General features: G+C 45.9%; 1 protein-coding gene across 1 annotated transcript in view; it reads left to right on the top strand.

Moving 5' to 3' along the window:
• PEPD (peptidase D) overlaps positions 1-26,566 on the top strand; it is a gene marked incomplete at both ends in the record, with an annotated part of 131,016 nt that overhangs the window by 44,315 nt on the left and 60,135 nt on the right. Inside the window, 3 exons of the mRNA XM_080703549.1 lie at positions 5,275-5,319; positions 17,721-17,796; positions 18,951-18,997. Coding sequence (XP_080559675.1) covers positions 5,275-5,319; positions 17,721-17,796; positions 18,951-18,997 — 168 coding nt within the window. The remainder of the gene's footprint in view (positions 1-5,274; positions 5,320-17,720; positions 17,797-18,950; positions 18,998-26,566) is intronic.

Below are 26,566 nucleotides of genomic sequence, written 5' to 3'. Positions count from 1 at the left end.
GGTGTTGGACCTTATCAGGTGCATTTTCTGCATCTATTGATATGATCATGTGGTTTTGTCCGATACTCTATTAATACTTTGTGTTACATTGACTGATGTTTTTTTCCTTATCTATCTTACTGGGAATTGAACCCAGGGCCATTCTACCTCCAAGAGACATCCCCAGCCCTATTTTTTTTTTTTTTTTTTTTTTTTTTTTTGGTGGTACTGGGGTTCCTGGAAACCCTTCTTCCTCCAGGCTACACTCCCAGACCTATTTTATATTTTTTATTTGGAAACAGGGCCTCTTAAGCCAGCGAGGCTGGCTTCAAACCAGCGCGATCCTCCTGTCTCCGCCTCCCAAGTGTGGGGATTACAAGTGTGCACCACCATGCCCGGCCCCCAGCCCTATTTTTTATTCTTTTTATTTTTAATTACTTTTATTTATTTATTTATTTTTGCGGTACAGGGGATAGAACCCAGGGGCATTTGACCTCCTAGCTATACCCCCAACCCTAATATTTTAGTCTTATTTTTAATTTTTTGTTTTCATTTTAATTTTAATTAATTAATTAATTTATTTATTTATTTTTGTAGTACTGGGGATGGAACCCTACTACCTCCAGGCTATACTCCTAGACCTATTTTATATTTTTATTTGGAAACAGGGTCTCTTATGCCAGCAAGGCTGGCTTCAAACCTGTGCTATCCTCCTGTCTCCACCTCCCAAGCACGGGGATTACAAGCATGCGCCTCCACACCCAGCTAGTCTTTTTATTTATTATTATTATTATTATTATTATTATTATTATTATTATTTTATTTTTTTATTTTTTTGGTGGTACTGGGGTTCCTGGAAGCCCTTCTACCTCCGGGCTATACTCCCAGACCTATTTTATATTTTTGAAACAGGGTCTCTTACGCCAGCGTGGCTGGCTTCGAACCTGCACGATCCTCCTGTCTCCGCCTCCCAAGCGCAGGGATTACAAGCGTGCGCCACCACGCCCGGCTTTTTTTATTTTTTTTTAAACAGGATCTCACTGATTTGCAATGGGCCTCACTAAGTAGCTGAGGCTGTCTGCGAACCATGATCCTCCCATCTCAGCCTCCCGAATGCTGGGATTACAAGTGTGTGCCACCATGCCCAGCTATTTATTTTCAAATGGTAAAGAAACCTTGCATACTTGGGGAAAGTCCCACTGGGTTTATATATATATACATACTTTTTTATATGTTGCTAGATTCTGTTTGCTAGTATTTCGTTGAACATTTTTGTGTCTATATTCATAAAGGACTTTGGTCTGCACTTTTCTTGTGATATCTTTGTCTAGTTTTGGTATCAGGGTAATACTGACCTCATAGAATGAGCTGAACAGTGTCTTCTCCTTTTTTTTCTAAGAAGTTTTGATGGATTGGTATTATATTTCTTAAACATTTGATAGACTTTACTAGTGAAGACATTTGATCCTGGGCTTTTAAAAAATATTTTAAAATTTGTGCTAGGGTTTGAATCTGGGTGCATTCTACCTCTGAGCTACACGCCCCACCCTATTTTAATTTTTTGTTTGAAATAGGGTCTCACTAGGTTGTGGAAGGCCTCACTAAGTAGTTGAGGCCGGCTGTGAATCTGTGATCCTCCTGTCTCAGCCTCCCAAGTACTGGGATTACAAGCATACACCACCACACCCAGCTGGGCTTTTTTTTTTTTTTATAAGAAGTTTTTGGCTACTAACTTAATCTTTTTACTTGTTATTGAATTATTCAGATTTTTAAATTTATTACATCAGTTGGATTGGTTTCTCTCTAAGAATTTGTCCATTTCAAATAGTTTATCCAATTTGTTACCATATAGTTTTATATCATATTGCCTTATAATTCTTTTTATTTCTGTAAAGTTGGTAGTGAGGTCTCCTCTTTCATTTTTCTAAGTTCTGACATACTGCATTTCCGTTTTCATTTGTCTCAGTATTTGCTGGTTTCCCTTGTGATTTCTTCATTGGCCTATTGGTTGTTTAGGAGTGTATTGTTTAGTTTTTACAGATTTGAGGATTTTCTTGTTTTTTCCCTGTTATTAATTTCTTATTTTATTCTACTGTGGCAAGAGGGCATACTTAGTATGATTTCATTCTGTTCTAATTTATTACGATTTGTTTTATAATCTAACTTATAGTCAATTCTACTGTGATCTAGGTACATTTGAGAAAGTAGATATCCTGCTGCTGTTGGGTGGAATAGTATAGCGATGACAGTTAACTCTAGTTGTTTGTAGTGTTGAATCGTCTGTTTCTTCTGGTCTAGTTGTATCCATTATCGAAGGTAGATTTTTGAAGTCTCCAGCTAATGTTGATTTTTTCCCCCCTCTTTAGTTCTATCAGTTTTGGAATCATATTTCGAGGCTCTGTTGTTAAGTATGTATGTTTGTAGTTGTTATATCTTCTCATGGATTGACCTAACATGATAAAAAGTCTTCTTTGGTAAAACTTTTTTGTCATAAAGTTTATTTTATCTGGTGTTTGTATTCCAGCTCATTTTTGGCCTCTGTTTTTATAATACACATTTTCTCATTTTCACTTTCAACCTACTTGTGTCCTTAAAGTTTATCTCTTTAGAGCATATAGTTAGATCATTTTTAAATCCATTCTGCCAGTTTTTTGCTTTTTTTTTTTTTTGTAGTACTGGGGTTTCTGGAAACCCTTCTACCTCTGGGCTACACTCCCAGACTATCTATCTATCTATGTATATGTATGTATATATATATATATTTTTTTTTTTTTTTTAATTTGGAAACATGATCTCTTAAGCCAGTGCGGCTGGCTTCAAACCTGCATGGTCCTCCTATCTCCGCCTCCCAAGCATGGGGATTACAAGTGTGCGCCACCACGCCCGGCAGTTCTTGCTTTTTAATTGGAAAAATAATCCATTTATATGTAAAGCAATTGGCAATAACGAAGGACCTCTGCCATTAAAAATAAGTTTTCTATATGTCTTATTTTTGTTTTTCTACATCTCTGTTACTAGCTTCTTTTGTCTACCTGCCTGCCTGTCTTTTCCTTCATTTCCAGTACTGGGGAATCAAATCCAGGGCCTCACACATGCTGAGCAAGCACTCCACCACTGAGCTGCATCCAGTTCATAATTTTTTAAATTCTGCTATTTTTATTTTCTTTTTATTTTATTTTCTGTATGTTTTCATTGTTATTATTATTATTAGTGATTGCTCTGGAGATTACAGTTTACCTATTAAACTTATAAAAATATAGTTTGCGGCCTGGATCAGAGCCTGCTGTGAGGCAAGGCCTGTGCTGGGGCCTCCAAGGCCGAGATTGGAGCCTGCCAAGGGGTTAGGCCAGTGTTGGGGCCAGCGAGGCCGGGATCAGAGCCTGCTGTGAGGCAAGGCCGGTGCTGGGTCCCCCGAGGTCAGGATTGGAGCCTGCCGAGGGGTAAGGCCAGTGCTGGGGCCTCCGAGGCCAGGATCGGAGCCGGCCGAGGGGTTGGGCCAGTGTGGGGGCCAGCGAGGCCAGGATTGGGGCCTCTATGAGGCAAGGCCGGTGCAGGAGCCAGCGAGGTCTGGATCAGAGTCCTCTAGGTGGCCAGGCCACTACTGGGGTCGTCAAGAGTGGGATTGGTACTTGCAATGCGGCATGCACAGAGAAATATCACAGAAAATAAAAACCAGATGCTTCCCCTAATTAGCAAAAACTAGGAGGAAAGGGGTAACAGGAGGAGGTCGAGTAGTAGAAAGGGCCCTGTAGAGAAGCAATTAAGGTGACCAATTAGAGGGGATGGGATGGGGGAGGATGGAACCTCTTTAAAACTCAGGAGGTACGTAAACAAATGTATCAAAGATAATCACCAATCAAGCATGGGATTAAGGGAGAGGGAAGGAATGGGATGGGGATTGGATGAGGGCTAATTGGATGATGTGTGCTTGTATATCCTCTCAAGTCCTGTATTCCAATGTGATATATGATTACAGTGCACCAATAAAAATATAAAAAAACATATAGAGTTTGCATGAGTGTCAACAGTATACTAAAACTTCACCCCTATGAATTTTCATTTTCTCCCTCTCTTTTTTGCTGTTATTGCATATAAATCACACCCTTGTACATTTTGTGCTTACCACAGATTTATACTTATAGCTTTATGCAGTTGTATTTTAAGATAGGAGAAAAAGGAGAGATAGAAACAACAAAAAATATATTTATGCTATTTTTATATGTTGATATGGTTACCTTTACCAATATCATTTTTTTTCTTCATCCAGATTCAAGTTACTCTGCAGTGTCTTTTCATTTGAGTTGGAAGGATTCCCATAGATCTGGTAGTGATAAATTTTGGTTTTTGTTTATTTAAAGTGTTTTAATTCTCTTCATATTTGAAGCATAGCCCTGATGGATATAGACTTTTTTATTCAGTTTCGTTTTTTTCGTTGCAAAACTTTGAATATGTTACCCCACTGCCATCTGTTTTTTATAGTTTCTAATGAGAAATCTGCCATGCACTCTTGCTGCTTTCAGGCTATAGATGTTCCTCAATTTACAATGGGGTGAGATATCCTGATAAATCCTTTGTAGAGTAAGAAAAAATTAAGTTTAACCATTGTAAGTCTAGATCATAGGTCCCCAAAGTAGATGATACCACCCTACCGATGGTGGAGTGGGATGAAAAACAAATACATAAAAGAATGCAAATTTGTCACAGTATCTTTCTGTTTGTTCATGAAGGTAGATTTCCAGAGGATGCTAAGTGCTTTTTGTTGTTTGATTTTTGTTCTGAAAAGGTGAACTATTGTAAGTTGGAGACCATCTGTATTTTTCTTTTGAAAGTTTGAATATCTGGGTCTAGGTGTGGATATCTCTGAATTTATCCTGTTTGAAGTTCTTTGAGCTTTATAGGTGTAGGTTAATGTTTTCAAGTTAATGAAGCTCTTGGCCATTATTTTTAAAAATATTCTTTCTACTCTTCACTCCCTCTTTTCTTTCTGGTACTCCCATCATGGATACATTGGTGTGCTTGACAGGAAAGACTCTGCTGTCTGTCTAGTGGGGATGGGTGCTGGTGCTGTGAAGCCACAAAGCTTGCTTTCCAGCTGATTGCACTTGGAGGATATGGCCCAGGCTGCCAGGTCTGCTGCAGAAAGGGGGTCGCAGACCTTCTTATAGGTCAAGGAATCAGGAACTTAAAGTGCGGGGCCCCCTTTTGGTCATGGTGTATGTATGTTAAATGAGGTACTTTTCACTGGGACATGGTAGACCATTGAACTGATAGGCCTGGTTTGTTTTCTCTCCGTAGGTTCAATGTCAATAACACCCTTCTTCACCCGGAGATTGTTGAATGGTGAGTATGGCCTGTAGCCACCTTGTTGTTTATTTTGCTCAGCTCATGGAGATGGGAGCTCATTTGTTGTTCTTACCTACCCAACTTGAGAGGGACATTCAGAAAACTGGTCCCCAGAACTTTCTCTCAGCCTTTTCTGTTTTGTGTGGATTTTTTTGTTGGCTAGCTAGTATTTTTTGAAAGGGCATAAGTTACTTTATAGATATAGCTTTGTAGATGTAGGTTAATGTTTTTCATCAAGTAAATGAATATCAAACTTCATTTGTCATTTCCTTTATTTTCAGTCTTTCAAAAACTTTCACCATGCCGGGCATGATGGCGCACACTTGTAATCCCCGTGCTTGGAAGGCAGAGACAGGAGGATCATGCTGGTTCGAAGCCAGCCGCGCTGGCTTAAGAGACCCTGTTTCCAAATAAAAATATAAAATAGGTCTGGGAGTGTCGCCCGGAGGTAGAAGGGTTTCTAGGAACCCCAGTACCACCAAAACAAAAACAAAAACAAAAAAACTTCCACCATAAGAAAGTCACACATAAGTTGTTCAGATAGAAGGTAGCTAGTGTAAAATATAGAAGTAAAGTCATACCCAGTCCCATTTCTAGAAAGGTTTTCCTCCTGTTGCATAAGTGTCTTGACAAATGTGCCATCCTTTTGTTACCCTTTCTTCCTAGGCAGCCCTTATCTGAACACAGCTGGTTTCTGTGCGGTGGATGCGAGCAGACTTCTCAAGGGAGGGTGCGGCCTCTGTAGTCTCTGGGAATGGCCCTCCAACTCTTATGTGCCACTGATTTTCTTTAAGTCATCAAGTTCCTTTTTGATACCAGCAGATTGTTTTTTCTTTGTTGTGTGGCTATACTTATTATGAGTGTAGAAGAGGGGGATTGGGCTTTGCCATCTTACCATGTGACTAGGAGATGTGTAGACTTCTCATTTCTGATCCTAAGCCTGGGTGGTGACATTTTTCCATCCAGTTAGGAGCTCAGACTCACCTAGCCCTTGGAGCCTGGGAACAGCACTATGACCCCGGGGTGAGCAGGCATCAGCTATTAGAAAAGGAGAGAGAGTGGTCTAGGCCGAGGGAACATTTGTTTCAAAGAGACTAGAGAAAGAGTGATGGCCTTTTTGGACCATGTGGAACCAGGGTTGTGGAGCCTGAGGAGGGTAGGGAAACTGGGCAGTGGCCAGGCCAGGCTTTGTGTCAGTTTTGACATTGTCTTAAGAGAAATGGACAACAAGGAGACCCTTGATGGTTGAAGCAGAGGACTATGGGGTCAGGTCTGCATTTCCAAATACCATTTTGGCCTCCAAGTAGATGCTGAGGCGTAGGGCAAGATCAGGAACAGGACGACAGGGAGGAGGCTGTCACAGAGATCCAGGTGGCTGTGGAGGGGGTGGTGTGACAGATGTGAGAGGAAAAGTAGCAGTGAAGAAGCAAGCTCCCAGGAGGAGCCAGCCCTGATGGAGTGAAGGTGACTTAGGGATTTTATCCTGAGCAGCTGGGTGGTGCCTCACTGACAGGGGATGACTGGGAAGGGCAGATGCTGTGGCAAATCTGGGACTTGTTTGGGTTTGTTGAGTCTGAGGCAGGTGCCAGTGGAAGAGAGGACCACAGAGGTGGAGATCTGAGAGCTGTTGACAAGTGTAGGTATTGGTCCTCCAGAGAGATGGAGGCCAGGCAGGCCATCCTCGCTGTGAGTGACTGACATGCCATACACTCTGTGAGGGTGGTCATGGTCCTTCAGGCTTATGGCCACCTTGTCTTGTTTGAATGAAGTACCAGATGCCAGGCCTCTCAGCAGCCCTCACTTGACAGAGCCCTGGGTATTCGGAACGCCCGTGTGTGCTTACGCTACCTCCCTGACTGCCTCGAGGTCGCCTACACTGGGCGCTGTGAAGCTGTGGCTGGGTTGTGCACGCCAGCATCTCCCTCAGGGATGAGCTGTTAGCTCATCACTTGAAGCACGCATGCTATAATTCTAGTGATATTTCCAAGGCTCTAAGGTGAAGCCTGCGTTCATAGGATACCTCTCAATTTTATTAAAGTGAGCAGCAGAAAGGACTTATTTGGCATTTGATGGCAGAAGAACGATTTAAAAAATGTCACATTGTCCTTGCTGCCTCAGGGGTGTGTTTTAATAGCACGGCCCAGTCTCTGCAGTGAGGCAGCCAGTCTCAATAGATCCATTGCAGTACCTGCGTGCAGTGGAGCAGAGGGCAGGCCCCTCACTTCCTGGACAGGAGTGGCTTCTGGCAACATTAAACAGGAGTCGTTGTTGCTTCTTTGGACTCCTGGGTCTTGACTGCCCTCTCTGTGTGTGGAGGAAGCTGCCAGGGGAGAACCTGCCAGCTCTAACCCCAGCTCACATCCCTTAGGAATGCGCATAACTACTCTGAGCCTCAGCTGCTTTGTGCATAGAAAGGGAATGTAGCAATACCTAACTGGCCATGAGATTGTGAGAATCCACCCAGCCTCCTCCTTTGCTCACCTGCAAAGTTGGTGGAAGGAGCAAGGAATGAATGCCCGCACATCTCAACAATGTTGCTACCTGTTGAGACTCCCAGTGATCAAGAGACTATGCTAAGCACTGGGCATGCTATTTCATTCAAAGAGGTTTTTTGTTCATTATAGGAGGTAGTGTTTAGTTACCCCCATATTGCAGATGAGGAACCTGAAGCCCAGGGAGGTTAGTGACTTGCCCAAAGAAAAACCAGTTGAGTCTAGGCTGTTGGTTCCATCATCTTGTTTGGCCCCTTATGGCTCAAAAGGAGCACCCTTGTGGCCAGGGCCTGCTGTCAACCTTCCTGCCCGTTCACTCCTGGTCCCACTGCAGGCACAAAGTGCTGGGAGCCATCTGAATGGATCTTGGGCTGAGGCCAAGTTGTAGGAAGGCTGGAAGGTAGGAGCCGTGCAGCTAAGACTCTTTGGCATCAGCTAGTGCTTGGCAGGGGATGTGGGGTTCCTCCCTGAGCCTATCTGATGGGGGAGGGGGGCATGAGCAGCCTCTCTAGCACAGGGAAGCTTGCTTTCTCATTTCTGTTTGGTTGTCATTCATTTCCTTTGTGTGACTGTTTTATTGTTTCCCATTCTCTCAAGTAGTGCCTTTTTGATTTCCTGTAAATTCCTCTATAATCATACTCTTCCCCACAAATATGAGATCATAACTGATCATTTCTTTCCTGTGCTGGGTACTGCACTTGGAATGTGTAGGTCAAAAGTTGAAACTTAATAAGAGCAGGCGTCTCACTTCCATAATTTAGGCTGAGGTTCTACTTTGCAGTTTTGCAGATGATGAAATTGATCTGAAGGTAGGATAGGAAATAAAAGGAGATGCCTTCATTCTGTCTAATAGCTCAGTGCCTTGGGTCCCAGCTAAGTACCTCAGAGGTGTCACGGAAGAACAAGCATATCAGCAATTGCCGCGTGCCTTCTTGGGTTTTAAGTGATGCTGTTCAATTGAGTCATACGCTGGTTTTAGAACTGTTAATTACACGGAGTGAAAGTGTCCTGCATGCATTAAGTAGGCAGTGGTAACATATCTATTTCTGCCTCCCTGCCTTCTGTGTGCACAAGAGATAATAAACTTTGGGTGGTTCAGGGGCAAAAGTGCCCCAGGACCCGATCTCCCGGGTAACATGCCCCAAATTCTACAAATTATATACATGATGACCTCAATTCTTGGTGTGTATTTGAAAAATATTTCACTATGTTTGTTCATCTTTGTTTCCTAATGAATAGGCATTTACCCCTTTATTTAATGGCAAAGCCAAATGAAAAGTGAGATTCCCAGTGCAGAAAGAGAATATGAGTTACTGTGTACGCAAAGGTGGCAGAACAACAGGATGTGGGCTTGCACAGCCAGGCCCTGGTCCAGGTGTGAAGTGGGCCTCCCTTCCATATCTGTTGTCCCCAGCCAGGTCTCAGGCATGCTCAGCTCACAGCTTGACTCTGATTTCTTTGAGAAGAGTTTTGTTTTGTTTGTTTTGGGTGCTGAGGATTGGACCTAGGAGCTATACCCTCAGCTCTTTTTCTTTTGAAATAAAGTAATTTTATTTTAAATAAAATAAATTTTGCTAAGTTGCCTCAAACCTGCAACTGTCCTGTTTCAACCTCCCAAGTACTGGGATTACAGATGTGTACCACTATGCTGGCTGAGAAGAGTTTTGATCGATCCTCCTGAATGTATTTAATTCCAACCAGCTCATTTCTTTTCTATACCTCCTGTTGTTCTGGGATTTTATCTTCTGCACCACTTGGTCTTGGGATGGTTGGGGGGCCCTGTGGTATTGAACACTTGTCTATCTGGATCCCACAGAATCATTCCTGCACATTTGTTTTCAGGAGAGATGGAATTCCTGTTTTGTTTTTTTTTTTAATGGTTTTTGTTTAATATGGTGGCACTTTGATGCTTAGAGACTGATTTTGAAAATACCTCATCCTGCCTCGGTAATGTTAATCAGTGGAGCATTCAGACTTCAGCTAATTGATGTCTCACTCCTGGATTTAATGGTTAGAGGCAGTTTTGCTACCAGAGAACATTTTTTCCCCCTAGTACTGGGGATTGAACCCAGGGGCATTCTTTTATTCTTTATTTTGAAACAGGGTCTCACTAAGTTGTGGAGGGCCTCACTAAGTAGCTGAGGCTGGCCACAAACCTGTGATCCTTCTGTCTCAGCCTCGCAATTACTGGGATTACAAGTATACACAACCATGCTCAGCATTATCTGTGAACATTTAAGAGCAGAAAAAAAATTGTGTAGCTAAATCTCTGTGTAATCAGATTTTGTCACTTCAGGCCTGTAGCAGGAGATCTGAGCCCAGGGTGGGGCAGGAGCTTCCACTCTGTCAACCTGCCACGCAGAGGTTGCACCCTCGGTGTGGTGCTCATGGATATGCCCATAAGCCCACAGCTCTGCCTGAGCTGAGTAGTGCTCACAGCTCCTGGTCCATGCCAGTCATCTCCTCTCCTGTCTGGAAAGACTCAGCTGCCATCTGCTGCAGCTTCTTAGGAACATCTGTGTTGACCTGCCCTGAGCAGTGGTCTTCTTGTTTTTTCTGGAAGAGGGGGGGGTCTGTCTGTTGTTGGAATATCAAGCTTGTGGGTCCTATTTCTCATGAGGCTGAGACTGTGTACCCTTGAGCATCCCTCCCCAGAGCCCTTGGGGGTGCAGAGCCTGGTGAGTCTCCTTTTGCTCACCACTCACCATTTGTTCTTGCTGAGGAGTGGCTGAAGGAACCTCACCAGATGAGAAGGAAACTTGCAGCATGCCGGGCATTCTCATTTTCTGTAGTAATCTAAAACAGTGTCTTGTGTCTTAGAGATAACTGGGCCAGGCCAGACGGTTCCTCTCTGCCTAACCACTCAGTGAGATGGCAGGCCCAGAGCCCCTAATGGATAATTGGTTAAGCCCATGCACGCAGACATCTGTGTTAGCTTAGATCAATTTGGGCCAGGCCAAAGCACAGCCAGGCTGGTTTCATCAGAGCACTGCCTTTGTGGAACAACATACCCAGATTCTATATGATATATTTTTTAATGAGGAAAAAAAAAAGTCCTGGTTAAACCAGCGAGAGGCCCAGTATGTCCCTCTCCTCTAAGTAAAATCAGAAAAGAAAGCTGGGCTCTGGCCACAAAGGCTGAAATGCTCGTTATCACTGCTCAGGCTAGAGTGCGTATGAGTTGAGTCTTCTTCCTCCAGTGGAGGGGCTGGTGACTGTATCATCTCCAGGAGGTTGATACAGCTGACAGGGGGAGCCTGGAAATGTGGGCTCCAAGGGGCACCAGTCCTGGGCTGCCTCTTCCTCCCTGTGCAGCCCAGCCAGGCAGTGGTGGGAAGAGTTTGGGCTACTGGGGCCCCAGAAGGCTGCACCTGCACTGCCCTGTCTGACCAGCTGAGCAGGGTTCGGCCCCATCTGACCCGATCAGCTCACCTGGGGAAGGGAGCATTTCTTAAAATGAGGCCATTCACTCTCCTTGCTGGAAATAGGATGATTTCCAGATGGGTGCGAGCTGGAAAGTATCCAGGTAGTGTTGACAAGCCCTAGTTCCCATGAGCCAGCTTTGGATCAGGTGTGTCTTGGGCACTCTGGGACCTTGCCCTGCAGGGCTCTGGCCTTTTGGAAGAGACTTGAATTACAAATGTGACAGCTCTCTCAGGATTCGTATAGACTGCCCTGGGAGCACAGAGAAGATTTAACCAAGGCTCAGGGGACTCAGGGGGCCCTCCCCAGTCTTGGGGAAGGTGTGGTATCAGTGGGAGCTAGAGGCTGCTTACTTGGGTGAAAGGGAGTTCTGGACAAAGGAAGAAGGAAGCTGCAGGTGGGGAGTATTTGGGGAGGCCTGGAGAGCCCAGAAGTCATGGTGCTGCTCAGCTTTACCTTCATCTTGGGGATACCTAGAGGCCACTGACAGGTTGTGAGCAATAGAGGCTGGAGGAGATGTGTATTTCTTCAGGATCCCCAGCTACTCTCAGAAAACAGGCAGAGCTGGAGGCTGCTAGAGATTGGAGAGAGTGGGATGTGGGTAAAGAAGAGCTTGTGTAGGCAAAATGGCAGCCCTTGGCCATGGGTCTGATGTAGGATGTGAGGGATAGACAGAAGGAGGTGTCGAGGATGGCACCCAGGTGTCCACTTTCAGCAACAGGATTGTAGAGTTGGGGACACAGTGGAAGTTCTCTCATGTTGGGCTCTAAGTACCAGGGGACCTCCCAGGCCAGAGGCCTGTGCCAGGACAGGAACTGGGAGCAGGTACCGAAAGCAAAGCGGAAAGGGACAGAGAGGGGAGAAGAATAGGTGGTGTGTACCTGTGACCCCATATTCTAGAAGGAAGTGAGCAGAGAGGAGGGCTGTTGGAATGCTAGAGATTGAAGGGAACTGGCTGGAGAAGAGGTTTGTGTGGAGGAGGGGAAGGACATGAGTACATTCGGAGCCTGTTTTAGTGGAGTAAGAGGGGCAGGAGAATGGAGGTAGTGGACTGGTACCCTGAGCCCAGGTGTGTGTGAGATGAGGAGGCTTCTCAGAAGAGGAGGGAGAGGAGAAGGTGAGCTAGGGCTGGGGGTTGGGAGTTTGGGGGAGGGGAGGCAGAAGTATCCCATCTGCTGGCTTCTGTGATCCTGGTAGAGGAGAAGCAGAGTTCATTCATCTGCTGAGACGGTGCTTGTGTGTTGAGAGGGGGTCAGGGGTAGAGAAGATGGAGAAGTTGAGAGCAGGCCCTCTGCATGCTCCTGGATGCTGGGGCCGGCAGAGCCCAGGTGCACAGGGCTCCTGGGAGCGTGTGGGCTGCAGCCCTTAAGCAGGTGTGGATCTGGCCAGGGTGAGGTTCAGGAGGATGGATGGGCACAGGCCCTAGGAAGTGTGAAGTGTTGGCAAGAGTGGTACTTAGAGGGATGGGCCAGGGACTTGCGCTCAATAGAGGATCAGAGGGAGACAGAGGGCCAGAGGTGGGCACAAGCTAAGCCTGGTTCCTCCTGTGTTGTTGCTCTGTGGTCATTGCTGCATTCAAGATCCATACCCTATGGAGAGTGGCAGTGGAGAATGAGACACAGGGTTGCTAGGTTATCCTGCAAATGGATTTGGACCCCAAGACCCTAAGTGCTTTCTGAGTTCTACCCATGTCTCTGGACCCGCCCCCTCAGGAAACAGGAGCAAGAATTCTGGTCTCCAGGTGGGGCCGCCACCAGTCTTGCTTTCTGGTGATGAATGGGCTTTGGGGTCTGCCTCCTCAAGAAAGGATGTTCATCAGGGAACAGTCCCTCTGGGATGGTGATTTGCTTCCCTACCTTCCCTGGAAGGTTTTGGAGGGCAGTGGTATGCTGCAGAATGCCTTTCTCATTTGCATTGACAAATGGCTGTCTGAGCCAGCTGTGTGGTGTCATGGAGACGTGAGTCAGTGGCTGCGGGTGTGAAGTCCCTGAGGGATGGCTGCCTTCCCTGCTATTCTTGAACTGCCTTGGGCTCTGTTCTGGGCAGTCTTGGCTAAGGCCAGCTCCTGGGTTCTCTGGTCAGCTGGGGAGGACAGACCTGGAGATAGAGGAGGGCTCTGGACAGAGTAGCGGGCATTGATCAGATATTCGTGCTTTGCTGATCTTGATGGTGCTTGAGTGACCCCTTTGTAAGAGGGAAAGGTGGTCATGTAGGAGCTTATAAAAGAATGGAGGGCCACATTTAGTAAAAAGAGTGGAGCTGGTAAATGTTAAAAGGGGTACACTGAGCTCCCTCGATCCATCTCCAGGCTCTTCTGCCCACTCCCCAGGTCTCAGCCGTGCAGGCCTCTGCACTGGGCCTATGCCCACTCATAGCATCTGGACTCCCCCTTCCCCTGCTCCCCTCCCCCTCTGGCAGCCCTCCTCCACTTGGTAATTGTTGGTTTCCTTGTCTGGTATTTCTTTCTCTTGAGCCTCTGAGCTCCACGAGGAAAGGGTGTGTTTACATGGTTCCTCTTCTTGCCCATACCAGGAGCATCAATCACATCGACACTTTGGAAAGGTGGGATAGATGAATGGATATTTGTCACTAAAGCAGCACCTCCTTGAAGTTTTAAGTGTTAACAAAGTCATATGTGCACTTGTTAGAAAACATCAGTAGTGCAGATTCAGAACAGGGAAGGTAGATTGAAATAAAACCCTGCCCCTGCCCATGCCTCGCTCTTAATGGTGGGATCATTGGTGCCCTTAACCATCTTGCCATGCCCTCGGTCCTCCTTTATGTTTTGCCCCGTGAATTCTCTGCACCATCTTCCCCAGGGGGTGAACTGAGGCTGCAGGAGGGTACCTTTGGCCTTTCCACCTTCACCTCAAGCCTTTGGCACTGTTTCCATGTCAGAATTCTTAATATTTCCCTTGTGTTTATGGTATCAGTAAATCTTATGTGTTTTGGGGGTAAGTTTACTCTAAAAGATCTAAACAAACAAAAAATTGAAAACATGAAACTGAGTTTTTGTTATCACTATATCTGTGGTCTGTGCAGACCTAAGAAACATACCCCGGGTGGAAGGTCTTTCTCTTTGAGTCTAGCGTTACCTTCCCAGGGTGCTCTAGCATCAAGAATGTAGGTTTTTGGTTTTTTCCCATATATGTCATCGGTTGTCGAAAATTCAAACTCCATATTTTAGTTTATTCTCTGTTTTGTAGTATAGGTGTGTTTTTTTCCTTTCAGAGTTATAAACTTCTCATTATAACAAAAGCAGTATATATACATTGTTGAAAGTTAGGAAATACAACCAAACTTTGGAGAGGGTGGCGGAGAAGGAGGATGAAGAGAAGATGGTCAACCAGTAGAGAGGTGCAGTTAGATCAGAGGAAGAACTTCTAATGTTCTCTGGCACCACAGGATGACTATGGTTGACAACAGTGGTCTACAGTTGCTATGGTGTACAATAACTAGTAGAGAAGATTTAGATATATGTCTGAGGTGATAGGTATGTCTGTTATCCTGATCTGATCATTATATAACACATGGATTGCAATGCCACATTATATTCCATACATAGGTACAATTACTATATGTCAATTAAAATATATTAATAAAAATTTAAAGTTAAAATACAAGCAGGAATTTCCTCAGTTTTCCTGGACATATCCAATTTGGCTCCTATATATTACTTGATTGTTATGACTTTTTTTTACTGGTGATACTGACTCTATTAGTCAGCTTTCCATTACTGTGATAAAATGCCTGAGGTAATCGACTTATAAAGACAAAAGATTTATTCTGGCTTGTAGTTCCAGAGATTGCAGTCTATGGCTGCTTGGCCCCATTGCTTTGGGCCTGTGATGAGGTTATACATCATGGCCGTGCATGTGATAGGAAAAAGCTGCTTACTTCATGGTGGCCAGGAAGCAGAGAGAGGGAGAGGAAGGGCTTGGGTCTCAGCATCTCCTGCCAGAACACTAACTTCTTCCACCTAGGCTCCGCCTCTTAAATGTTCCCCACAGCACCATAGGCTGGTGATCAGTGTTCAACACATAGCCTTTGGATGCCATTCACAGTCTAAGTTGGACATGGTGGTGCATGCCTGTCATTCCAGTACTTGGGAGGATGAAACAAGAGGGTTGCAGGTCTGAGGTGAGCCTCAGCAACTTAACAATACCCTGTTTCAAAAAAAAAAAAATAAGAAAAAAGGGCTGGGGGTTTAGCTCAGAGGTAGAAAGCCCCTGGGTTCAATTGCAAGAACCAAAAAAAAAAATAATAATAATAAGACCCAAACTATAGACTCAAACTGACTTACTGAAAAAGGTTGGCATTTAGTGCTGCAGAACATCCCACCTTCTGGATTTGTATGGTGGTTCCTTTGTGGTGGGTGGTCTTTTTTGTTTGATTTTTTGTTCTGTTTGGTTTCGTTTGGTTTGGTGGTACTGGGATTCCTGGAAACCCTTCTGCTTCCAGGCTACACTCCCACACCTATTTTTACATTTTTATTTGGAAACAGGGTCTCCTAAGCCAGCGCGCACGGCTGGCTTTGAACCTGCGCGATCCTCCTGTCTCCGCCTCCCAAGCGCGGGGATTACAAGCGTGCGCCACCACGCCCGGCCTTTGTGGTGGTGTTTAACTTGTTCTTCCATCTCCATATTTCTTGCAAAGTGGGTATTAGAACTAAAGCCATATTTTTTGTTGTACCACATTAATATACAAGTAATATGTAGGTGACCTACCAGCAGTGATGCTAGGTTGACCCCTGGATCGAATTTCCCCCCTTTTACTGGAAAGTAATATGCATGGTGTTACTTTGGTACCATATAAATCAACATGGCTTCTGTACTTATATTTCTTAGAGTTTTATTTGACTTTCTTTTCTCATATCTAGTTAAGAAACATTTTTCATCATGTCACCAAGAGTTTTTAAGCTTCTTATTGCTTTTTTATACAGAAATTAATCCAGTTTATTCTCCGACTACATATTTTGAGTTCTAGTTTCTTTTTTTAAAAAAAATTATTGGTTAATTATAAGCTAGGCATGGTGTAGTGCATGCTTGTAATCCCAGCATTCAGGAGGCTGAGATGGGAGGATCGCGGTTCGCGGACAGCCTCAGCTATGTAGTGAGGCCCTCTGCAACTCAGTGAGACCCTGTTTCAAAAAAAGAATAAAAAATAGGGCAGGGGTGTAGCTCGGAGATCGAATGCCCCTGGGTTTCATCCCCAGACCCGCACTCACCAAAAAATTATCGGTTCATTATAATTGTACATAATAGTGAAATTCATAGTGATACATTCATATATGCACATAACATTGTTTGGTCTATTTCCTTCTACTTGCTGTCCTGCATATCCTGGGCTTTCTTTCATATATATATATATATATATATATATATAGATATAGATATAGATATATATATATATATATATATAGAGAGAGAGAGAGAGAGAGAGAGAGAAGGATGGGGGAGGGGGAGTGTGTGTGTGTGTGTGTGTGTGTGTGTGTGTGTGTGTGTGTCTGTGTGTGTATACAATTATATATGTAGGGGGGATACTGGAAATTGAACCTAAGGATGTTCTACCTCTGAGATACACCTCCAGCCCTCTTTTATTTTTTATTTTCAAACAGGGTCTCACTAAATTGCTGAGGGTCTTGTGAAGTTGCTGAGGCTTTGAAGTGCTGGGATTATAGATATGTGCCACCATGCCTGGCTTAATTATATTTCTGATTAAACTTCACTTTTTAAAACTATCACGTTGTATCATCTTATCTTTATCAATTTATTCCTTCTTTTCCTCTGTCTCCCTTTTTACTGGAATATATTCTTTCCTATTTCTGAATATCAAAAAAGTACAGGTTTCCTTTTATATTTGGCTAGTAGGTTAGGTACAGCATTTTATATATGCGTGGAGTACAAGGCCTTTCCAGTTTGGGTTCTTGGGGGGCTGCGTTTCCGAGATGAGTGGACAAGCATGTTGAGGAGTGCTCTTGGGATGAACACGTGTGTCCGAGGGAAGCAGCAGGCCTGGGCTGTAGTGCAATCACAGGCTGCCTCAGCTGGTTCCTTGGGGCTCATCCCTTGGTGCTGGAGTGGCCCAGAGGAGATGTCTGTAATTGAAACAAGGGAACTGGGTCGGTCCTCCCTCCTTCCAGTCGAGGAAACCTCCTAGAGAGGACTGCTTGGCTACCAGCACTCCCAGCAACTAGGGGACAAATGCTTTGGTTCTGCAAAGGGGCGAGTCGGGCAGTGCAGCCAGTGTCCACCCACAGTGGCTTTGGCTCTGGCTACTGAGAACTGGCTGTCCGTGTGTGGTGTTAGTGGGATGGGCAGCCACTCTGCTCCCCTCTAGGGAAGGGGCATCGTCTTCCTCCGGGGCTTGGGGCCCTCCCCTGGCCCTGTGTGGCCACAGGCAGGCCTAGCTTCCAGGCCACACAGGGTGGGTTGGGTGTCCCTGGTGGAGGTCACTAACTCACTGTTTTTCTCCTCTCTGAAGCCGCGTGTTCAAGACAGACATGGAGCTGGAGGTTTTGCGCTATACCAATAGAATCTCTAGCGAGGCTCACCGGGAGGTAAGTTGGGTGCAGGCTTTGGCTGGGCAGGCAGAATTGCTATGTGTAGGGTAAGAGATGAATGGTCATAGCCAGGCTCTAACCCCCAACAATCTGTGGAGGCAGAAAGTTTAGCAGATGGTGACCTTGTTCTCTTCCCTAGTAGGCTCTGGGCAGGGACATCCTAGCTCCTTACCTGCTCTCACCTTCATGAGAGTAGTAGACACTAGTCTCCAGAGAATTTCCAGCAGAATGAGCCCACTTCCGGGAGGGCAGGACTCTCCTTCCTGGCGTTGTGGCAGTTATGATTCCAGCACATCTACTGCCACCATCCATTTTCTGAAACATGTTTACATGATCATGTTCCCAACTTCCCATTTTACAGAGGAACAAGAGCAAATAAGGAAGTGTGTGTTTGGGAGTGGTACAGGGTGCTGGGCTGGCAAGTGCCCATTAGGAATGTTGCAGTTTTGTGTTAAGAAACAGATAAGGGTGAGCCTGGTGTAGGGGTGCACGCTTATAATCCCAGCGCTTGGGAGGCTGAGACAGGAGGATCCCACAGGTTCAAAGCCAGCCTCAGCTACTGAGTGAGGCTCTCAGCAACTTAGCGACACCCTGTTTCCAAATAAAATATAAAATAGGTCTGGGAGTATAGCCTGGAGGTAGAAAAAATCCCCTGGGTTCCACCCCCAGGACCACCAAAAACAAAACAAAACAAAACAAAAAAACCCCTAAGAAAGTGAAACGGGTGGTTGATGGGCTACATGATCTCTGGTAGGAGTTACTTTTCCCTGTTTTATGAAAGTTAAGCAAGGGAAAGCTTTCAGAGATAGTCTTCGTAGCTTTCTTAGCATTAGGTATTTACCAAACACATCTTGGTCAGATCTTTGCCATCCTCATCCTGCCCATCACTTCCCAGCTATAGTGTGGAACTTGGTGTCTTACTGGCCTCTGAATGGAGATGCTCCACAGTGGTGTAAATAAACGATTTCGGATTTTGGACCCTTTAAAAGTCCAATTTGTCACATTTCTGCACCACTGTGTACATATATCTCCCCTGCTCTTTTTTTTTTTTTTAAGAAGAGCTTCTTTTGAAAAAATGCTATACATTATTTATAAGGCCATGTTACTTATCTGCTTAATACAAATGTCTTTGCTTAATATCCCTCCTCCAGGTAATGAAGGCTGTAAAAGTGGGAATGAAAGAATATGAGATGGAAAGGTAAGCTGTGTCTCTTTGGGTAAAGATTAAAATGTAAAAAACAGTAATTTATGTTCCCTGAACAAGTAACAGATGAGGCACCATGGCGCTTGCACAGATCGAGTGGGGATTATGAGCAGGCTTGGGGTCCTGGGCAGAGATTATTTTTCTTCTGACTGTGGCCACCTCCCTGGCTCTTGGCAGAGTGTTTGATGGTAATGGTCTTTGATTACTTTTCAGAGTGGTTTAGTGCCCCATCATTCCACTCTTGGACTTTGTTTCTGCAATTTGGAGGAAACTTTACCAAATAGCTGCTATTGTGACTCTAAAAGCCGCTAGTAAAACAGCTTGCCATTTTTATGTGTAAACACTGCCATTATGTCTGCTGTGCTTGGGCGGCTGGGTCGAGGGATGGTTAAGTGGCTCATAAAGCGCTCTGGAGAGCTCCATTGGCCTTCCGCTTCAGCTAGGCTTGAAGTGAGCTGGTGCACCTGGGGTTCTTCCTGGGGCTGCCCAGCTGGGGGAGGTGTGCCTGGCTAGCTCAGCCCTGTTCCAGCACACCTGGAACCAGGGCTTGGCATGCTGCTGCCCGTGGTTGAGGAAGCTCTGAGCCCCAAGCTGCCCCAGTGGCTCCCTGCCCACCCACCAGTGACTGCACCATCCAGAAGTCCTGGGGAGGCGAGACCCTTCCCAGCGGGCTCCCCTTCCATCCCTGGACCTGGCTCTGGGCAATGCTGGTTTCACATCATCCTTTGCTGTGGTTTGAATGTAGTTTGTCTCCCAAAGTTGGTCCTCAGTATGATCATCCTGGAGGAGGTGGAACCTTGAAGATGTGGGGCCCACGAGGAGGTCCTTCAGTTGTTTGGGGGCTCCTCCCTTAGAGGGTTTAAGGTAGCTCTTGTGGGACTCTGAGTTAGTTTCAAGGGAGGATTGTTATTAAGAGAACAGGCCCGGCCCCACCGCTCCCGGCCTTTTGTCCGGCAGTGTGAGATCCCTTGCTCTTGCATGTGCTTCTGCTATCACATCATCCAAGTCAGGCTCTCTCCAGAGATGGAAACAATGGGCTGCCCGATATTGAACTTTCAACCTCCCCAAATCTGAGGTGACAAACCTCTTTTCTTTTTAAAGTAGCCTGCCTCAAGTATTTCATTATAGTAGCAAGCAGACTAATACACCTGCCAACCCTTCTGGCCTGGCTGTTGCATCAGTGCAGGGAGCTGGGCTAAGGTGTAAGTAGGGTCAGCAATGGCTAGCATGGACACTAATGTTCCCTGAGGCTATGGCTTGGGGATGGGAATTCTGAACAGTGAGCCTGTATATTTTTCTCTTTTACCTGGGTATTAGAGGTTAAAATGGCCTTGCCCTGAATGCTGCAGCATCCCAGGATGGGGCAGGTAACAAGTGTCCACCAGAGACCCAGCTTTGTCATGCCAAGGAGGATGGGGAAGGGCTTGCAGGGATGTCCCAGCTTTGATGTCCATGAGATCTACTGCAGTGAAATCTCTCTGATCCAGAATTCTCAGTATCTCAGCCCCCTTGAGGATCTGGAAGGGGTAGAGTACTGTGGGCCACACCAGGGAGATAGGTTGGGCAGTGGGTCTCCCAGGTTGTCACTGCCCCAGAAACCTGTTCCCAAATGACTTGACTCATCGTGACCCATAGCTGATGCCTCAAATAAAAATAACCAAGAATTTGGAACAAAAATAGCTTAGCACAGTGTGGAGCCTGCCGTCTGCTGCCTGAGCTGCAGGAGGTTCAACTCTGGAGTGGCTCCGGGAAGGACCCCAAGCCACCTTCCCTATGGTATCCCAGGGCCCCACCTGCTGCAGCCTGTGGCCAGGGCCACATGAGCTCTGGGTTGAGGCCTTGCTCCCCTGCCCAGGTAATGGAGGTTTTTTTTTTTTTTTTTAAATTGGGAAATTTCAAATATCTAAAAAAAGAAAATAGAATAGGATAATGAACCCCGAGGTCTCCATCAGTTTTGTTTAGAGTTATTTGTTTGATCCCAGGGGCATTCTGCCACTGAGTTACACACCTGTTCCTACCTCCTTTCCTTCTTTCCTCCCTCCCTTTCTCCCGACCCCCCCCCCCCAGAGGTCTCTACCTCTGAGCTTCACTTCCCACCCTGTCTTACTTTTTTTATTTTGAAACAGGGACGGTCTTGCTAAGTTGCTGAGGCTAGCATCGATCTTCCGATCCTCCTACTTCGGCTTCCCAAGTACTGGGATTATAGGCCGCACCACTGCCGCCAGCTTTGTTTATTTTGCTGAAGTGTTTTAAAAGTGAATCTCAGACAACATGTCATTTCTTTTGTAAATACTTCAGGAGGTATCTCAGTTGATGAGGATTTTTTTCTTTTACTTAACCACCCTGTCATTATCACATCTAACCAAATTAACAATGCAGTTGGCCCTCTGTATCTGAGCGTGCCATGTCATAGACTCAACCAACTGTGTTTTGAAAATATTCATTTAAAAATTGCACATGTACTGAACATGTATTCTTGTCATTATTCTTTAAACCATACAATATAACAACCATTTACATTGCACTCGGTATTATAAGTAACCTAGAGATTATTTGAAATGTGTAGAAGGGATGTGTAGTTTATATGCAAATACTGTGCTTTGTGGAGAAGGTCCTAGAGATGGAAACCAAGGCATTCTACCTCCGAGCTACACCCTGAACCCCAGACCCTTTCTATTTTTATTTCTGAAACAGAGTCTCACTGAATTGCTAAGAGTCTTGCAAAGTTGCTGGGGCTGGCCTCAAATCTGTGATCCACTTGTCTTAGCCTCCCAAGTACTGGGATTGCAAGCATGCACCACCACACCCAGAAATACTGTGCTATTTTATATAAGGGACTTGAGCATCTGAGGATTTGGGTATTTGAGGAAATCATGGAACCATCTCCCTTGGATATGAAGGGACACCTATACCTTCTTAATATTATCAATATCTAGTCTATACTAGTCTAAAACTGTCTTTTGGGGAGTTGGTTTGTTCAAGCCAAGGTTCAAACAAAGGCTGCATGTTGCATTTAGCTATTGCTGGAGGAGCCTCTTGCTAGGCTGAGCTCTCGGGAGAGCTTCCCTTTGTCTACAGGTTGTTCACCTTCCCCTCCACCCTTACGGGGTCCCTGGGTTGGCCCTGCTGCTACCTTCTCTGTAAACCAGGCAGCTGGAAGTCGCACTCAGCTGAGCATGCTGGGGGACTGGTGGCCAGGAGCAGCTGTTCAGAGGATGCTGAGTGGACAGATTCAACATGATGGGCCAGTTATACTCACTGTTGTGTACCTACTATGCGCCATCCCCACCCATGGCTGTTCATGGAGCATCTCGAGGGGAAACAGTGCCTATGGGCCTCTGGGAGCCTGGGGGGGGGGGCATGTGACTGGGTCCCTGAGAACCTACAGTGAGGGTTGGACTGCTCCAGGGAAAAGTGGAGGAAGAAATGACAAGAATGAGAGATGGACAGGCAGAGGGCATCACTCCCTAAAGTGATGGAAAGATTATTGTCCATGTTATCACATCTGGCTAGATTTGAGAAGAGTACCCCCTGACATGTGGGGACATCTGCAGTCATGCACTGTGGTGACCTGGCCTCCAGCTCTGTCCCCTAGGCACGAGACGTCTCTGTGACTGTCTGGGTCACTCTGTGATATATTTGTGTCTTCTGCATCCCTGGGACCACGGACACTTCTTGGGGGCCTCATCTTATGTATTTTACAATCTCTAACCCACAGCCAGCATCAGGAAATGTGTGTGAGTTGGTGTAATGGATGGATAGAAGAGAGAAGAAAAGGTCTTGAGCTATTTTTCCTACCTTCCTCTGTGCTACTGGGGACTTCATAATTCTTCTCTTAAGTAGTTAGGAAATAAAAATCTTCTAGAGCAGGAGGTGTTGGCTGCCCTGGGAACATGACCCTTTCAGCAGCAGCAGCAGCAGGATTGCTGTCCGGCTTCTCTGTGGCCAGGCCTCTGTGCTGGCTGTGAACTTGTGGGGTTAGAAGGCAGTAAGCAGCTCTTTTGTGTAAACTGATGGCACCGTGTATGCATGGTGGGCACCCCTAAAACCTGCTGGCCTGTGGGACAATGGGCCAGAAAGACAGGATGTCCTGCAAGCCAGGATGGGGGTCAAGGGATGCTACCAAGATAATTAAGAGACACTGGCCAGAAGACCCAGTTCTAAGCCTCATCTTTTATTTTTTTTAATTATCAAAGATTTGTTACAGTCTTGAGGGCATATTTTTAAAAAAGCTAGCTGATAGCATTTGTGAAGACACTTCCTCCTTTGTGCTGTGCCTGTGAGCAGTTTCAGAGGAAATGAAAATCATTTTCCGAAATTGAGGTGTAGTAAATTGTGTTAAACCAATACGATGTTAATGTTTGGGCAAATCGGGCCTCGACAGCCTCTGACTGTGGCCCAATCAGGCGGCCCATTCGACTGCCTCGTATTATTTCATGTTAGTGGTGTAACCAGCTTGTAGCCGGATGGCGTGGGGCTGGCAGCTGAATCAATTACCTGCAAACACTAATTTAGAGCATGCTCAATTGGCTGTGTAAGCAGGTCCTGGCTCACATTTGCCACAAGAAGATTAATAACTTGATGTTTTTGACAGCCTGAGACCTTAATTGGAATTATGCTTTTTCTCTCTTTCCACGCCGTGAATCGGGCATTTGAGTAGGAGGTGCTGTTAGTGACTTAAAAGTGAGTGGTTCTCTGAGGTATGATGGGGTCACTGTGGCCTCCTCCCCTGGCCAGAATTTTTTTTCACAAACATGGCCTGACTGGAGACCCCTGGCCAGACCTAGGTTTTCTGGGCTCTTCCAGCACAGGCAACAGCCTACAATACACACTAGCAGCCTCCTGTTTTTTTTTTTTTCTCCAGCCCTTTGTTAATGAAGAACTTGCCCAGCTATACTGCTTTTTTTTTTTTCTTTTTCTTTTTTCATTAAAAGTCTTATTGCTTTTTCCTGCCCTTTGGACAGATTGAGTGAGTCACAGTTCTGTGTTGGGTGTGCCTGCTGAGTCCAGACTTGGGGGATGGGAGAGGGGACACAGCCTGAAGTTCTTCATCTTCCACTGCACACACACACACGCACACACACACACGCACACACGCGCACACACACGCACACACGCACACACACGCACACACACGCACACACGCGCGCACACACACGCGCACACACGCACACACACGCGCACGCACACGCGCACACGCACACGCACACACGCACACACCTACAAACACCATACACTGCACACACACACGCACACACACACACGCACACACGCACGCACGCACACACGCACACACACGCACACACACGCACACACACACGCACACACGCACACACACACACCTACAAACACCATACACTGCACAAACATACACACACACATCCTGGCCCCTTAGCCCCCACCTCCATACACACCATACATACATATACATATACACATGCCCGCACACCTCCTCAACACCCCACCCACTCTACCCAACCCCCACATGGCTATCCCATCCAAGCCAAAGGCTCCAGGTCAGGTAGCAGATATTCTGATCCACCCAGGGGTGAGTTACAAAACCACTGCTGCATTCTTTTAAGCAGGCTGGCTTCTTTCTTTCTTTCTTTTTTTTTTTTCTAGGCTAGAAACTTCAATAAAGATAGGCAGGAGGTAGAGAGTTGAAGGCAGCCACACAGTGCTCCTCCCCCTCCCTGCATGGCAGGCTGCAGCAGATGGGCTCAGCCAACCCCTGAGCACACCCCGCACTCTGGGAAGCCCCCTCCTTGCTGAGCCAGGCACCTGCTTCTCTTGTCACATCTGCATTCCCAGCTCCCTGGAGACCATGATGGCACTGTCCTCTTTGTCTGTCTGTCCTTCTTGGCACACTGTCATCTCTACAGAACCATCTCTTTGTGCCCTTTCTCCTCTCTTCTGTTTTGGGTCTTGCTCAGGTGGGCCTGTGATCAGAGCTGGCCCTGTGTCTCCAGCCAGGGATGGGACCTCTCATGGGTCATCAGGGGATCCAGGTTTTATTGGTGATAGATGTCATCAAGAGGTCCTTATTTCCCTCCTTTGGGGAGATTCTGGAGATGCAGAGTTTCCAGCCAGCTAAGTTCAGACTGGCCCAATCTGGTATCAGTTGTGGACAATCCTGGGCATCAGTGAGGCTGTCCTTGGTTTACCTAGCCCCCATACAGGGTGCTGGGTTTCCTGTGGAGCCCTTTGAAGCAGATCTGGGTCCAGGTTGTGTCTGAGACCTGGGCCCCCAGGTAGGAATGGATGCGATATGTTCTTCTTTAGGCCTGGCACTGTCCATGCTTAGTGCCCTGCACCCTCTGTGGAAGATACAGCCTGCTTCCAGGGACCAGGCTGAGGGATGAGAGCAGGGGACAGCCCATTCAAACAGGATGTCTGGTGTGGAAAGCCCCTGTGTGGCCTCTGTGGCCTGGCATGGATCTCTTGCCAGCCCACCCTGACAACTTGTCACAAGAGGAGTCAGGGAGTCCCATCAGTGTGATGCACTCCCCAGCAAGGCAGCCCTGACCCCAATACCCTGGCCGGGCCTCTTCCACGAACTAAGGTTGTCTTGAGTAAAGAATTCCTCAGAGTTGAGGACAGCTTTACCTCATCCTGGACCACCCCATACTGGCAAGGGAGATCTGTGTGTCTCCCTACCCTCCTCTAGCGCCAGAGTCTCATTATAAAGCACCACATATCAAGGGTACATACTATTATCATGACTTATCCTTTTGATAGTGACCTTGATCAGCTGGCTAAGGTAGCTTTTGTCGGGTCTATCCACTGTGAAGTGACTCTACCCCCCTTCTTTACTTACTGTATTCTCTGGAAGTCATTACATCTCACACTTTAGGAACAGGGAGTTTTATTCCACCTCCTTGAGGGAAAGCATCTATATATGTTAAGTCTTCAGTACAAGAGATATGTTTCTTCTCATTCATTCATTTATTTGTTCAACTTAAAAAAAAACAACTGGTATCTTCCCTGATCCATGGATATAATTTTATATTTTGGGGTTGCAGTTCATTCTTACACTGATGCTTTGTTGCTCAGATCATTCTAACTTTGAATTAAAGAAGCTCTTTCATTTGGCTCCTTTGTCTCTTTGACGCACGCCCATCAGTCTGAGGACTTGCTTCTTTTTTGCAGTGCAAGATGATCTAGGCTTATCTTGTGTATGCCCTGGGTTGGACCTCGAGGCAGCCATTTCTCCAAGTGCACTATTTTCTATCATAGGGAAATTAATTTAGACACCAAAATTGGGCATTTGGTATACCTCAGATGAATTGTATGACTAAAATTTCTTCTGTAGGGCCAGTGTGGCATCCTGGCACACACACTACTTTGTGGTGATAGATTATTATTTTAGTAGGCTGAAATGGAGAAGCTGGTCTAGAGATGGATTCCTGGGTGTGAGTCACAGCTCTGCCACTTACTGTGTGACCTTGGGCAAATTGATAACAACTGCTTCAGCTTCCTCTCATGGAGAGGGATGCTAACAACACTTCATAGCATGCTAGGATTTGACTAGGTGAATTAATACATGTATACTGTATAGAAGAG

Source organism: Muscardinus avellanarius (genome assembly GCF_963383645.1).
Source record: "Muscardinus avellanarius genome assembly, chromosome: 10".
NCBI classification, from domain to species: domain Eukaryota; kingdom Metazoa; phylum Chordata; class Mammalia; order Rodentia; family Gliridae; genus Muscardinus; species Muscardinus avellanarius.
The sequence above is the reverse complement of the archived record's forward strand: the minus strand, read 5'-3'. Positions and strand labels throughout refer to the sequence as shown.